Source organism: Scaptodrosophila lebanonensis, unplaced genomic scaffold (genome assembly GCF_003285725.1).
Source record: "Scaptodrosophila lebanonensis strain 11010-0011.00,11010-0021.00 unplaced genomic scaffold, SlebRS2 tig00000024-arrow-pilon, whole genome shotgun sequence".
Taxonomy (NCBI): domain Eukaryota; kingdom Metazoa; phylum Arthropoda; class Insecta; order Diptera; family Drosophilidae; genus Scaptodrosophila; species Scaptodrosophila lebanonensis.
Window position 1 is genome coordinate 1,745,806 of NW_022060538.1, and position 16,321 is coordinate 1,762,126.

Genomic DNA, 16,321 nt, shown 5'->3' on the forward strand with positions numbered 1-16,321 from the left:
ATATTCGAACTCACGTAAAAGGTGTATTTACATAGCTAGAGTGTAGCATAGTATGCATGTCTATGCGTGCCTATTCGTGCCTGTGTGAGCATGTTTTGCAGTCAACCAAAGCACAAATATCAACAATTGGGCAGCAACTATATTTATGGCTATAACTTCCTGTTAAATCAGTCTATATTAATGAAACTCGGCACACGGACACATAATCACTGACTGGGAGTATTTGCAAGATTGAGTTCGAAATTCCAAGAATTACGGGAGTTATATGTACAAGATTACTATTTGCGGTGGAGAGGGGGGAGGGATTACTGTTCTGCGTTTTCACATAAGGCATCTGGGACTCAAATTTGGTATCCCTAGATCTTATAGCCTTCGAGATATAGGTGATTATACGAACGGAAAATCAGGAAAACCCCCATAAGGGGGAACTGTGAAAAATCGGAAAAATAAAACAAGCTTGTCTCGGAGATCCAGGTGTTCATACGGATAGACAGGCAGACAGACAGACATATGTAGATCGACTCGTCTTGTCATGTTGATCAAGAATATAAACTGCGCGTCATCAGGTTAGCACATTTCTATTAATAGCTCTCGCTCATTTCTATTAAAACTAAGAAATATAAAAGCAAGCAGAATACTGTCCGCCAGATTCGAACCAGCCATCCCCACACGTATTCTATTATATTGATGTCGACATTTTGTGTTTCAATCCAAGATTTGATCACTCGGGCAGTATGAATCGAAGCACTGTCGTGTTGATAACATCCAGGAATATTACCAAGCAAATGTTTGAAACGGGGAAAAGCAGTTTTCAATACGTTGTTATAAGTGTTTGCATTCATATTCGTGTTCAAAAATTGCAACTCGCACGTAACATAACAGGAGCTGGCTCTCCACAGCATTACACCGCCCACACGACTAGAAGGTCATGGAAATAAAAGTTATATCCATCGGATCATTCCAAATCACACTTCTTTTCATCCGAAACGAAAACAAAGCTCCAATCAAAATTTAAGCACAGTTTGATTTAATCGTATTTCCTTCCGAGCATATGTAAGTGTTGGTTTTTTCTAGAGTTTTAATCTTTTCAAATATGGAGCATTAAACAGTAGATAAGCTGGCTTCAACACCAAAATTTGCCCTGATCTTTGCCATCGATTCATGAGAGTTGAATGCTTCTCTCAAAATTGCTCTTTTATCAGCATCGGAAATCACTTTATTATTACCACATTTATTATTTATAATTACTATATCCCGACATTTTAAGTAAGAAATTGTATATAATTTTTCCGCTTCTGCCGACTTATTTTGCTATTTCAGTTATTGAAAGCTTTAACTCTTCTTTAGCCTTTGGTAAATGAAAAATGTGAAGCACCCTTTTCGACTGAAAAGAAAAGAAAATAGAAACAAGAAAAGAATGCTAAAGTCGAGCAAGCTCAACTCTTAAATATCCTGTACCTCCCACAAAAAAGGAAAAAATTAAAAAAAAAAAAAATTTTTTTAAAATTAAAAACAGTATATTAATTAAATTAAAGACATGTTCATGTACAGTTTCAACAGCATACATTTACATCAAAATCGTGTCTCTGCGTATTTATATGCGTGTATGTATGCAGCACAAAGTTGAACCCAAGCAGCAGCAACAACAACAGTTGCGGGCAGCGCTGCCGGCAGCGGTACAATCAGAGCATGGGCAGCGATTTTATTTATGGCTATAACTTTCTTTAGAATTGACCTATCTTGATGAAACTTGGTATACAGATACATAATCACTAACGGGATGTAGCTACCTAATTTTAGTTTGAAATTCCAAGAACTACGGGAGGTTTAGAAAAAATTGGAAAAAACACGAATTGCGGGGGAGTGGGGGGTGTATCAGAATAAAAAAAATAAACTTGACCTGCCTAGGGGCTTATGGGAATCTGGATACCGAGTTTGGCTATTCTAGCTCTTGTACCTTCTGAGATCTCTGCGCTCATACAGACGGACGGACGGACAAGGCTATATCGACTCGGCTTCTCATCCTGATCAAGAATATATATACTTTGTGGGGTCTGCCACGCCTCCTTCTGTGTGTTACATACATGCGCACAAAACTAGTATAGCCTTTCACCCTTTGGGTACAGGCTATAAAAACCATGTAACGGTACATTGTTATCACATGTGATCAATGATAGTTCATATAAAGGTGAGAAAAATAGAAAACAAAAAAGTTGCTTAAAGATAACAACAAAATCAGAAGCAATTATATTTGGCTGATGTAGGTGTGTTAACCTGATGACGCGCAGTGTATATACTTTGAGTAGGCGTGGCAGAGCCTCCTTCTTCCTTTTGCATTTTTCAGCTGGCGCAAACCTAATATACTCTTGTACATTTCATGTACAGAGTATAAATATAAGGGGTAAAACTCAGGCTAAATAATTCGTAGCAGGCAGTCAAATTTCGAACCAACATTATGTCATAAAGAAATTATAAGATTATCGAAAAGAATACTGTTAGTATTTAAATCAAAGTATTTCTATTAGCTGCTTAAGAAAAATTTAAATGTAACGGATTGTTGTTATTTAAATTTAAAGTAGAAGACAATGACAGTAGCGGAGTGGCAGAAGAAGAGATTTCTAAGACCTGGCTTAGTCTTTATCCTTATTTTCTTCTTCGTTTTCTATACTTGGGAGTCTGGAACGAGTCTCATCAATAAGAAGGAGGACCTCTATATCGAAACGGACAAGCTCAAAGGGTTCACAGATGTTATTCCAGTTCAATATACGTTTCAGGAATTGGAAGAGTTCATCAGCAATGATACTCAAGTTGACGAATTGAGTTCAAAAGCACCCACATTGCCCATAAATACCGAGCTAGGTAAGACATTTTTTATTAGCTATTTGGAATCGATGCTATTTAGGTTCTTGGCCAGTTACTTGGATCCCAGATCCACTGAATACTACGTGTTCGTATTTTGTACACACCCCGCAGTGCAAAATCCCCGCCATCGATCCATTTGCACCTGAAGTGATGAGAATATTCAAAAAAGAGACTTATAAAAAGTGCGATGAAAGCGAAGATTTTATCACCGTTAGTTTTGACAGACAAAAAAACCGTTATAAGCTACACCTGAACGTTGAGAACACGAGCTGCTGTTATTGGCCCATCATCCGTCATGGGAGAGGGCGAAACGCGGATGAGGATTATTAGTAAGCCAACGCCAAATGACATTCCAATTCAAAACACTATATAATTCACGACTGACAAACCCTTTAGCCTGCTGCCTTGTAGTCATTTCAGTCAGGATTTTGTGGTCCCTAAGCATATAAATGGCATCATAACGAAGTGTCGTCATGTAAATGGAAGCACTATCTTGCAGAAGGACGCATTTGCTTTTGCTCAGCCGCCACGCAAAAGTTCCAGACAAAAGGCAAAAAAGCCAAGCGTCTTGCTCTGGGGCATCGATTCCATGTCGCGTATGAATTTTGAACGCGTCATGCCGCTGACGTACCAGTATTTTCAAAAGAAGGCGTGGTTTGAATTACAGGGCTACAACAAGGTTTGTAAGGCGTTTACTGCACTTCTCATTCCTTTTTTAATTCCATTATCGCACTTTCTAGATAGGGGACAACACCTATCCGAATTTGATGGCTTTACTAACAGGGTTCCGTGTGGCGGGAGCGCCAGACCCTTGCAATTCTGAGATGGTAGGTGGTTTGGATGCTTGTCCTTTCCTCTGGAAATACTACAAGATGCATGGTTATTTAACCGCGTATGCCGAGGACTGGACAAAATACAGCACCTTTAATTTCTTAAAGAACGGATTTGAAAATCAACCCACAGACTACTACTTGCGACCCTTTATACTGGCTATCGAGAAAGAATTGAAAAAATACACCAAGCCCAAGGCTTCAATCTGCATGGGTCGGCGACACTATGCGGAGTATGTTTATGATTACGCCGTGGACTTTACCAATGTTTTGAAGATGCGACATTCCTTTGGATTATTTTGGACCAATTCCTTCAGTCACAACTCATTCTCCAAATCCTCCTCTATGGATAACAAAACATTACAGTATATGCGAACATTGGAAAAGAATGGAATTATGGAAAACTCGATCATTATTTTTCTGAGTGACCACGGCATGCGCTTTGGTAATTTGCGACAGCTCGAGCACGGGTTTTTGGAGGAGTGCTTGCCCGTCCTATACATATGGGTGCCCGATTGGTTTCGCCGGCAATATGCCTCATTTTCACGTGCTTTGGAGATAAATAGGAATCGCCTGACATCGCCATATGATATTTATGCAACGCTTCAGCATATATTGCATTTGAATAACTCAAAGGCCGATTTGCTCCGTCCAGATGGCTGCCCTGACTGCCAAAGCGTTTTCTTTGATGTCCCAGAGACTCGAGGCTGCGAAGATGCGGGAATTCCCGAGCATTGGTGCACCTGTGTTATGTATAAGGATATAAGTACGCACTCTGAAGATGTGTTGGACATGACCTTACAATTGATTGAAACCATGAATGCTTACCTAGACTACAAGAAACATTCTTGGACTTGTCGAAAACTTAAGCTGTTCCAAATTATCTCAGCAAAGGAGAAAATTAATTCCATTGGCAATTTGCATATATATCGTGTTCAATATAGCACGAGACCCAGGAGAGCGCTGTTTGAGGCGACTGTCCAATGGAACAATCTAACAAAACTTATTGGCATCAACATAACAGATATTACTCGCCTGAACTCGTATCACATTGATTCAGAGTGCTTAAAGGATAAGTCTGCTAAGAAGTTTTGCATCTGTATCTAGCAGAGAAGAGGAAGGAGTAGAATGAACCGCAACAACCCCAAAGCAATTATGTGGCAATTAGCACAACACAGCAGCAATTGCCACATAAAAGATGCATTCGCTTCCGTGCGTCCACTCTGGTATCTCGTGGGCATTGTTCCGACCTCTTCTCTCCCTATCGCAAGCGACAATCTCTTGGTCGGAAGTTGCCTCCTGCTTCCAAAACATGCCGGCTGTTTGTGATCGCAGTACGATTGTGTAAAGAACAAATTAGTTGACAATTACATGAGAATTGTCTGCTTTTCATAGATAATGGGCAGTAGAGAGTCCATTCGAAATGCCGACACAACTCAGATTTTATTTCACAGTCCGATCGGTTAACAGATAACTGGAAAAATTATGGCCTGCTTTTAAGGGCTAAACATATTGAAAGTATCAAACAGATTAAATTAACAGGCGCTTTCGAAATCAATTAACGTACGGTTTGGTTAATTGTTATACTGTGTGTTTTTGTAAATTAATTGGATTGAAAACAAATATTTGAATAAACACATTTCACCACCTTATTCGATAATAAACCAAATGAAGCTCATGGCTCTTATATTAATGTACGCAAGACCTTCGAACCAATTGGGACCAATAGGGTTAAAAAACCAAGACTGCTTTGAAAATGCGTTGAATTTGAAGGAATTGAGAAAAGCTAAATCTTTTATGAGTCAAAAAATAACAACATTTATGAATCTGCAAGGAGGTGCTTAAATCAGGAATACTTTATAAACAAGAGAGAACGCTACAGTCGAGCAAGCCCGACAGTGTAATACCCTGTACCCAGGTAAACTTCCGTCACTGAGTTATATGCGCCCATAGCAGCAGCAAAAAGAGGAAGAAGAAGAGCGAACTTGTTGCAGCAGTTTGTGGGGGTTGTACTGGCGAGAATTTGTTTTGCTAATAACTTTTCTTAGAATTAACCGAATTGAATAAAATTTTAAACAATAGTAGACAATTATATATAAATTATGTGTGCAAAGTTTGGTTTAGGTAGCAGTTGAAGTGTAGACGCTATTGACGAAATTCTGTAGCGGGGGAAGGGGGGGAAAATTCAAAAAAATAAAATAAACTCGTCCTTACTCGGACCTAGGAGAATCTGGATGCCAACTTTGGTTATTCTAGCTTTTATAGTTTCTGAGATCCTCGCGTTCATCCAGACGGACGGACAGACGGACGGACATGTCTAGATCGATTTCTCTCGTCATGCTGATCAAGAATATATATACTTTATGGGGTCGGAGATGCTTCCTTCTGTATGTTACATACTTTGCACAAACCTAATATACCCTTTTTACCCTACGGGTACAGGGTATAAAAAGTGGTTTCGTGTTCGCGAACAGCAACACATTTTTTAACTCAGGGACCTAATGCAAGTCTTGTGATTTTAGAATCAAACTGAATAAATTGCAAGAAATTATTAATCAGGGGATCAGTCCTAAAGAAAGTTCGAAAGAGAAAACTTATTTTTTATGGGATTACTAAAAAGCTCCAATGTGTGTACGAGCCATGATAGACTCCGTAATGCAGGTACATATACAAGTATTTAGTATATGATCAGCAATGCCGACAACACTAGTACAGTAAAAACCTACACTACTCCGGGGAAATTATCTGAATACCAGCTCAGTACCTAATGCGAGGACCTTCCAGCATATTTGGGGGTGGTTGCTAAGTATTTATGACTAGCTTATCCGGTTTGCTTTGTGGCTCCACTGAGTCGTAGTGATTTTTAAGCTTTCCAACGTCACTTCTTACCCAACACCTTTTTTGCTTTTTATGGCTGCGATTAGATCCTTTGCATGCGCTTTTCTTTTAATTTAACCGAGAAATAAGTGTATATAAATATTAAATATGCATTTGGTGCTTTGTATGGGAAGTGCAGGGTGAAGTCAACTTTTAAATGTTTCTATGACTCTAAATATGGATGCCCTTTCGCGAAGATCTTGTAAACGTGATTCGCGTTCATCGGCATTTTCAGTTGCTCTCTTTTTGCTCATCTTTGTGGCATTTTTAAAATTATATTTTACATTTTTATTTCTTTACGAATGAAGAACTGGCAAACAGATGAAAAAATGACTGTCAAATAAAAATGATCACAAAAAAAAACAGGAAGCGATGGTTTATCGCTTTGCCGAATCGCCACGAAACTTTCCAGGGTCACCGACGGGACTAATTGAATATTGCCTCAAATTTGATCAAAATCGGTTGAGCGGTTTCAGACTCTATAGCTAACATACATTCATAAATACAATTATACATACTACTTCCATTTGTATATACAAGTATATATAGATATAGATAGATGATTTGCTTACTTTAATAATTAGAGCAATTAGCTAAATTGTATATATTTTTACGCAAAATGAATACATATTCAGCATATTTTGACACAAAGATCGGTAGCAAATAAACTTTCTGGAAATACATTATACTAAGTCGTTCTTCTACTTACCAAAGATTATATGTGAGCATCAATTTAGGAAAAAGTCATAAAGGCTTCGCAGCTTTGTTTAAATATTTATTAACAAGCTTAAAGAGATTATCTGGAAATGTAACTTTTACCTTCTGCTCTCCCTTGGAAGCTCATTTTAGTCTTTTCACTGGTCCGGAAAACACTTCAATTAATAGTGTAATTGATACTTTTTTGTGTAGGCTGATTCGCCAAATACTTAACTACAACTGTTGTGAAAACAAAATTACAAATCAATCAAAACATATTAAAATATGAGACTCTGCTCGTTTTCCCATTCAAAACTGCGGAACAGGCAACGAGCACTTCAGGGGAAGGGTCGCAACCACCACCACCAGAACCACAAACACTGACGATAATCGGAACCAAAATTAGCTCACGGACACAATTCGGGTACATATGTATGTATGTATTCCAATCGTATCAAAAGTATCTGTGTGGCTGGTTAGTTGTTTTTCGATTGGTTTGGTTGAGTTCAGGGGCCGGTTGCGTTTCAATTTCAATTACTTGCGCTGTCTAACCTCCGACTGATAAGGGTAATAAGCGGTACACAAAAAGCCTAAAGAGAGCGGAGCGCTACCTGATAAGCGGTAACGCCTATTAAATGCCTGAATGAGCTCAAACGAGAATGAGGACGAGCCTTGCTGGAGTGCAGAGCGAGCGAGATGGCCATAGTCTGGCCATTTCGTTGCACAAAATGGCGGGCATTGAGTTTGAGTGGCACGACTCGGCCGGGCCTTAAATAGCCAAAGGATGTGCGAATTTCTCAACAGTAGCACTTACAGCAGCAACGCAAAGAGATCGACACGCCATGAGTGATTTTAGCATCGACTATATACTGAATCGTGCCGGCGACAGATACATTGGCACCAATGCCTCCCTCGGAGTCCTGCAAAGACTGCGCGTAAATATACCGCCATATCATCCGTATGCGCAGTTGGCCGCAATGCGCAAACCGCCGCCATCGGAGGAGCTCGCGTCTTCGCCACCCGTGCAGCCGACGGCCACGCCAGCGCAGTTCGACGATGGTCAGATGCCGATGTACGACTGGCTTCAGTATACGCGCTATCATCCGCCCAAGTTGCCGCGGGCACTGCGGCAAGGACCCGCGAAACGCACGCCTGGGCGCCTGCCTCGCATACCTTTCACACCCGCCCAACTTCAAGCGCTGGAGTGCGCATACAAGGACTCCAACTATTTGAGTGCCGAAGATGCAAATAAGTTGGCCGAGTCCTTGGAGCTTACGAATACGCGAGTGAAAATCTGGTTTCAGAATCGACGCGCCCGTGAACGTCGCGAAAAACGGGAACGGGACGAAAGCTGTGACTCGACATTCTCCTCAAATGCATCAAGTCCGGAACCAGAGATGATCGTCATCGTTTAACCGAGGACTGCGCCATTCCAGCCACACCTAATGCTTAATTTCAAACTTGTGATGTACATATATGTATATATGTGGTTAAGGTTAAGGTTAAATAGTATTTTGAGATAGTTTTAAAATATCTTGTTAATAAGGCGACATTGGACTTTATAGTCCAAATAAATACTATACTTGTCTATAAAATTAAAACTCCTACCTCGTAATCTATTCTAATTTTCAAAGCTGTTAAAATATACATTTTTGAAAAGAAACATTTTCTGTTTAATTGTTATTATGAAATTCTTCATGTGGCTTTAGACTCCAGGAAGTGTATACTTACATAAAATACATATATACTAATAAACGATTGTTCTAGCGCTAGAACCATTAAACTTGGAATACAGCTTGTCCTACTTAGGTTTACTTTAGCTGTTGTTTTCGAGGCACCCATATACCACCGATCTCAAATAAAAATCATGTAATGTGGAAGCTTGGAGAAGTACACTATAAGTTAAAACTGTCCAAGCTGAGAGCTCTTGATAAAAATCTTAAATGTTTTAATCTTTCAGCTTAATTTAATTTTACATTATACTTTGATTTAATTTGAACTGAAATCCTAAACACAAAAGCATTTTATAATATTTAGTATTCATAAACAAGGATATAATATGGACCGGATGGATTTTAATTAAATAATACACGGTGCGTTAAAATAATAATATATGCATACGATCTAGAGAAAAACTTCTACAAATCCAGCTCACTTCCATTTTAAGGCGAAATAGTGGTCCATAATAATGATTTTAGACTGCGACATTTGTTTCTAGGGATTACGGGGGCAATTGCCTCCCCTGCTTCCCCCTTGTAGTAAACTCCCCAGGAATTTAAAACAAGTAAAAAAGCTAAAGTCGAGTGTCCCGACTTTCAAATACTCTGTACACATGTTTACAATAATTATAAAAAATAAAAAAATTAAGAAAATTAAAAGAAAAATTTTGTTCGATTTTACCTTTCTTGGTATTCGAACTCACGTAAAGGGTGTATAATTGCACATGTGTGAGTGTATGTATGCCTATGCGCATCTATTCGTGTCTGTGTAAACATGTGTGCAGTTAACCAAAGCACCAGCATCAACAACAGTCGCGGGCAGCGCTTGAGCAGCGCTGCAGCAGCAAATATATTTATGGCTATAACTTCTTGTTAAATCGGTCTATCATGATGAAACTTGGCATACGGACACAATAATTTAGTTCGAAATTCCAAGAATTACGGGAGTTACGATTTGCGGGGTAGAGGGGGAGGGAGGGAAATTCCAAAATATAAATTTTCTGCGTATTCACATAAGGCATCTGGGACTAAAATTTGGTGTTCCTAGGTCTTATAGTCTCCGAGATATAGGCGATTACACGAATGGAAAATCAGGAAAACCCCCATAGGGGGGAAGTGGGGCAGAAAATCAAAAAAATAAAAAAAAACTCGTATAGAATACACACATAAGGCATCTTTGTGCAAAATTTGGTGTCTCTATCTCTTATAGTCTCTGAGATCTAGGTGATCATACGGACGGACGGACGGACAGACAGGGCTTAATCGACTCGTCTTGTCATGCTGATCAAGAATATATACACTTTGTGGGGTCTGCCACGCCTTCTTCTGCCTGTTACATTTTTCAGCGCAAACTTAATGTACTCTTGTACATTTCATGTACAGAGTATAAAAACAAGATAGAACGCTACAGTCGAGCAAGCCCGACAGTAAAATAGCCTGTACTCTCCACAAAAAGGAAAAATTAAAAAAAATTAAATTATTAAAAACAAGTAAAAAAGCTAAAGTCGGGTGTCCCGACTTTGAAATACTCTGTACATATGTTTACAATAATTATAGAGAATAAAAAAAATTAAGAAAATTAAAAGAAAAATTTGATCGATTTTACCTCTTTCGGTATTCGAACTCACGTAAAGGGTTTATAATTGCACATTTACATAGCAATTGCGTCTGTGTGAGTGTATCTATGCCTATGCGCATCTATTCGTGTCTGTGTAAGCATTTTCGCAGTCAACCAAACAACAACATCAACAACAGCCGCGGGCAGCGCTTGAGCAGCGCTGCAGCAGCAAATATATTTATGGCTATAACTTCTTGGTAAATCGGTCTATCATAGTGAAACTATGACACATAATAACCAACTGGGGGTATTTCCAAAATTTTAGTTCGAAATTCCAAGAATTACGGGAGTTAGAGAAAATCGCAACTGCGTGGTAGAGGGGGGAGGGAGGGAAATTCCAAAATATACATTTTCTGCGTATTCACATAAGTCATCTGGGACTAAAATTTGGTGTTCCTAGGTGTTATAGTCTCCGAGATATAGGCGATTATACGAATGGAAAATCGGGAAAACCCCCATAGGGGGGAAGTGGGGGGAAAATCAAAAAAATAAAACAAACTCGTATAGAATACACACATAAGGCATCTTTGTGCAAATTTGGTGTCTCTATCTCTTATAGTCTCTGAGATCCAGGTGTTCATACGGACGGACAGACAGACAGACAGGGCTAGATCGACTCGTTTCGTCATGCTGATCAAGAATATATATACTTTGTGGGGTCTGCCACGCCTCCTTCTGTCTGTTACATTTTTCAGCTCCCGCAAACCTAATATACTTCTGTACATTTCATGTACAGAGTATAAAAATGAATGAATTAATTAATTAAAATAATTAATTTAATTAAATTAGAATACATGTTTATGTTCAGTTTAAACAGCATACATTTACATCACGTACCTTTGCGTGTTCATATGCGTGTATGTATGCAGCACAAAGTTGAACAAAAGCAGCAACAACAACAACAGCTGCGGGCAGCGCTGCCGACAGAGCTGCAGGCAGCGCATGAGCAGCGATTTTACTTATGGCTATAACTTTCTTCAGAATTGACCTATCATGATGAAATTTGGCACACGGACACATTAGTACTAACTGGATGTACCTACCAAAATTGATTTAAAAATTCAGAGAATTACGGAAGTTATAAGAAAAAATACGAATTGTGGGGGAGTGGGGGGTGGGTGTATCAGAAAAAATAAACAAACTCGTTCTGCCTAGGGCTTATAGGAACCTTGATACCAATTTTGGTTATCCTAGCTCTTGTACTTACTGAGATCCTTGCGCTCATACAGACAGACGGACAGACAGACAGACGGACATGGCTATATCGACTCGTCTTCTCATGCTGATCAAGAATATATATACTTTGTGGGGTCTGCCACGCCTCCTTCTGTGTGTTACATACATGCGCACAAAACTAGTATAGCCTTTCACCCTTTGGGTACAGGCTATAATAACTAGTACAAGCAATATATATAACAAATAATAATTGAGTAATTGAGTCGCAAAAGTGGCAACTGGAATACTAGATACAAGAATAAGAGTTTCCACATAATTTGATCGACTCCGAAAGCTCTTTATTATTAAAGACAGTAAAACAACGTATTGTTGTACGTCTTTATATGAAAACTCGCATTTTACAAAAAATTTCAAAAATTATATATGTTATATCAGACACACACATTCACCCTGCTTCCTTCTATGAGTTACTAATAAAGTAAAATTCTTAACATAGTTTGGATATTATTTTATAGTTTATTATTTTTTTTTACATTTTTTTTATTTTTTATTGAGTCAGAGCTTCTCTGTTATTCGAATTCCGATTGTTAACTTCATTTCATGTGGCGGTCCAAAAGGGCTCTTTCTACATACATTTATTATCAAATTAATTCCCGGTCTTCAAAAGCACAATTGCGTGATACGAAAAAGTTTCTTAAAACGCTCTATGATTAGGTATTTCGAAATTAAAGAATAAGCGAACTTAACGAGTTAGCTTTAAGCTAGCATTACATAAATAAATAAATAAATAATACTTAACGAGATGGATTTAAAAAATGTTTGGAACTTTGAATGATATTAAGAGAGAGCTTTCTCTTGAGTTCTATCAGATGCGTTTTTTTGTGCTCCGCATTTTTATTTATTTTTGGTTGTTCTTTTTATACCCTGTACCCGTAGTGTAAAAAGAGTATATTAGGTTTGTGCAAAGTATGTAACATGCAGAAAGAAGCATCTCTGACCCCATAAAGTATATATATTCTGAATCAGCATGACGAGAGAAATCGATCTAGACATGTCCGTCAGTCTGTCCGTCCGTCTGGATGAACGCAAGGATCTCAGAAACTATAAAAGCTAGAATAACCAAAGTTGGCACCCAGATTCTCCTATGTCCGGAAAGGACGAGTTTATTTTTTTTTTTTGGAATTTCAGCTTCTCCTATGGGCGCATATACCTCAGTGTCGGAAGTTTACCTGGGTACAGGGTATTTCACTGTCGGGCTTGCTCGACTGTAGCGTTCTCTCTTGTTTTATTTCTATTTTTATACCCTGTACCCAAAGGGTAAAAGTGTATATTAGTTTTGTGCGAGTGTACATGTAACACACAGGAGGAGGTGTGGCAGACGCCAGAAAGTATATATATTATTGATCAGGATGACAAGTCGAGCCAACATAGCCATGTCCGTCTGACCATCCGTCCGTCTGTATGAACTAAAGGATCTCAGCAAGTACAAGAGCAAGAATAACCAATCTTGGTATCCAGATTCTCCTAAGTCCGAGAAAGGACAAGTTTGTCTTTTTTTCTTCTGATACACCCTTCCACTCCCCCGCAATTCATGTTTTTCATAACTCCTGTAATTCTTGGAATTTTGAACTCAAATTTGTTAAGTTTCATCATGATCGGTCAATTCTAAAGCAAGCTATAGCCATAAATAAAATCGTTGTAGCTCTGCCCGCAGCTGTTGTTGTTGCTGCTGCTTTGGTTCAACTTTTTGCTGCATACATACACGCATATAAACACGCAGAGACACGATTCTGATGTAAATGTATGCTGTTGAAACTGTACATGAACATGTCTCCACTTTTGTAAATATGTATTGAATAATTTGTATTTAATTAAATTAAATAATTTAATTATTATACTTTTTTTAAATTAATCAAAATTTTTTTATCATATTTTCCTTTATGGTGGGAGGTACAGGGTGTTTTAAAGTTGAGCCTGCTCGACTTTGGCATTCCTTTCTTGTTAATCCTAGAAAACTTGTTGTGGTTCATATGTCGTGCTCCAAAAAGTCTTGCACATATAAAGATGCTCTGGATTGTGTCCAACTGCAGTTCATAAGCTGCTGGTTGTGTGACAATATGATGCATATTACGTGTGCTGGTCTCAGTGGGAGGGACCCTGATAAGATCATCGCCAAGCCTACGTGCATTGATATTCAATTTGAATTCTGGGGAATGTATATAATGCACAAGTTGACTAAGCATTTGGCGGGTGATTTCGACTCAAGAGCTAAGTTGCTTAGCAATTACAAATTTGACTCTCCACATAAAAAGATTTTTGAATGTGCCTTCCGTCGCGCCCTCTTTGTCGCCTCAATCGCTTGCTCCTCTCCCATCAACTCTTCAAAACATTGACTGCTCTCCTATGATGTCTCTGCCAACCTCTCCAGGTATTCTATTTGATACTTCCCCTTTACCCTCACCGATTACCGTTTCAGCGACCCCTATTTTTGTCCCATCAGCAGCGCCGTCTCATAAACTATTTGAGCCTGTTTCTCGCGTTCTGGTGTAATGGTTTATACTGCTTTTTCCTCACCGGCATGCCCTCCTTCCCTTACAGTTGTAGCGCCTCGGAAGCAAGTATTTGTTTCAAGGCTGTCTGCTGATACTAGCTGTGAGTCTATCGCTGTTTACATCGCTAGCAAATCTACTGCTAGCGTTTCCATCTCTTAATTTAATTTTGCCGTGCCCCGAGAAATTGCTTCTTTTAAGATTAGTGTTCCGTTTGAAGCTTTTGAAACTATTTGTGACCCCAAATTTTTGCCACCGCATATGATAATTCATGAGTTCAAACAGAAAAAACGCACTATTCCAATTCCGGAGTACTTCAATACCGCCTACTAACAATGGTTCAAAAAAACTATACATTTTTCCTAAATCTCTTAGTTTACATTACCAAAACGTTAGAGGTATTGCATCTAAACTTACTGAATTATATAGGGATAGCTTTTCGTTTGAATGTAACATAATTGCATTGTCAGAGACGTGGCTAAATCCTACCATATCTGACTTTGAAATTTTGCCGAATAGCTTTATAATCTATAGACATGATAGAGCTGTTCGCCGTGGTGGTGGTGTTCTGATTGCAGTTACAACCACCATCCAGTCGGAAATTGTCCACCTTAATATGCCGGAAGACCTAGAATCTCTTTCTCGAGCCCTATATTTCACTTGCTCCTATATTCCTCCTTCTTCTGATATTCAAGTTTATATGAAATTTGTCTTCCCTTTTCTAGATCTAGTGCATGGTCTTCTGAGTGTAATATGCTTCCCAAATGTGATTTTGCTATGCTTAACCGGTTGATTTCTAATGCTAATTGGTCTTTCTTGTATAGCTCCGGTTTCGAGTGTTTTAACGGTAATTCTTACCCCTTCCGCATTATGCCTTCAAATTCTATATTTGCTCCAATAACTACAGATTCTGGTATTTTATCTAATATACAATCTGTAAAAGCTTCATTCTCTCCTGGCCCTGACAACATTCCTAGTTGTGTGCTCAAAGAGTGTAGTACTTCCCTCTGCAAAGCTTGGGCTTTTTAATCTGTCCCTTGAGAGCGGAATCTTTCCTGCTTCTTGGAAAGAATCGTTTATTATAATAAACCACTCCACAAAAAGGGCTGTAAGTCAGACATTTCCAACTATAGAGGCATTGCTGCCATCTTTATCATTCTCGTCTGCAGTACGATCTAAGCTGTTTTCAACGGTGGTGCTTGGTCAACTACCTGCACCTTAACTGTTCTAAATGCTAGTTTATGACTTTTCACCGGTCCAGACCATATATAGGTAGTTATGCGATTGACAATATACTATTGCAACGTATATTTACAGTTGAAGATCTTGGAGTTCTTTTTGATCCCAAATTGAATATCAATCTTCACAATTTAACGACCCCTAGTTCTTGGTGTTCTGTTCCTCCACAAATTGATTGTCGGAGATGTTGATTTCTCTATGCTTTTAGGTCGTATCAATTTTTCTATTCCTTCCAGGCCAACAAGGAACTTTCTGCCTCTTCAACTTAACAGATATAATAATTTTAATCTCAAGTGAGCTCTCTATCCCTCACTAAAGTCTTCTATTTCAGCTACCTCCAGTAGAATCCCTGATCACCACTGCTGTGAGTAGGGGCATAGCTTGCCGGACTGGCTAATAAATTTTTCCCCAACGGGTCAGTGATTCTTTACCTTTAACTTTTAATTATATTTTATCTTTTATTATTTAAGTATTTAAATTTTAATTTGTTTTCTATCTTTTATTGCAATATTTTTATACCCTGTACCCAAAGGGTACAAGGGTATATTAGTTTTGTGCGAGTGCACATGGAACACACAGAAGGAGGCTTGGTAGACCCCACAAAGTATATATATTCTTGATCAGCATGACAAGCCGAGTCGATATAGCCATGTCCGTCTGTCCGTCTGTCCGTCTGTCCGTCTGTCCGTCTGTCCGTCTGTCTGTCTGTCTGTCTGTCTGTATGAACGCAAGGATCTCCGAAAGTATAAGAGCTAG

The 16,321-nt window shown here is 38.8% G+C and overlaps 2 protein-coding genes across 2 annotated transcripts; both read left to right on the forward strand.

Annotated features, from left to right (window-relative positions):
- The first annotated feature begins 2,563 nt into the window (after nt 1-2,563).
- On the forward strand, nt 2,564-5,356 carry LOC115621445. Its single transcript, XM_030515099.1, has 4 exons — nt 2,564-2,859; nt 2,915-3,191; nt 3,259-3,541; nt 3,603-5,356. Exons 1-4 carry the CDS (start codon nt 2,586-2,588, stop codon nt 4,797-4,799), a joined length of 2,031 nt encoding a protein of 676 aa, XP_030370959.1. The 5' UTR covers nt 2,564-2,585; the 3' UTR covers nt 4,800-5,356.
- A 2,751-nt stretch (nt 5,357-8,107) lies between these two features.
- On the forward strand, nt 8,108-8,680 carry LOC115621907 (homeobox protein GHOX-7). Its single transcript, XM_030515737.1, has one exon. The coding sequence runs from the start codon at nt 8,108-8,110 to the stop codon at nt 8,678-8,680; it is 573 nt and encodes a 190-aa protein (XP_030371597.1).
- The last annotated feature ends 7,641 nt before the right edge of the window (nt 8,681-16,321 follow it).

Excerpts from the sequence above, each read along its gene's own strand:
- LOC115621445 (XM_030515099.1), top strand. The coding sequence starts at position 2,586 with ATGACAGTAGCGGAGTGGCAGAAGAAGAGATTTCTAAGACCTGGCTTA. Across the intron at positions 2,860-2,914 it reads GCCCATAAATACCGAGCTAG|TTACTTGGATCCCAGATCCA; the intron begins GTAAGACATTTT and ends GTTCTTGGCCAG. Across the intron at positions 3,192-3,258 it reads AACGCGGATGAGGATTATTA|CCTGCTGCCTTGTAGTCATT; the intron begins GTAAGCCAACGC and ends CAAACCCTTTAG.
- LOC115621907 (XM_030515737.1), top strand. The coding sequence starts at position 8,108 with ATGAGTGATTTTAGCATCGACTATATACTGAATCGTGCCGGCGACAGA.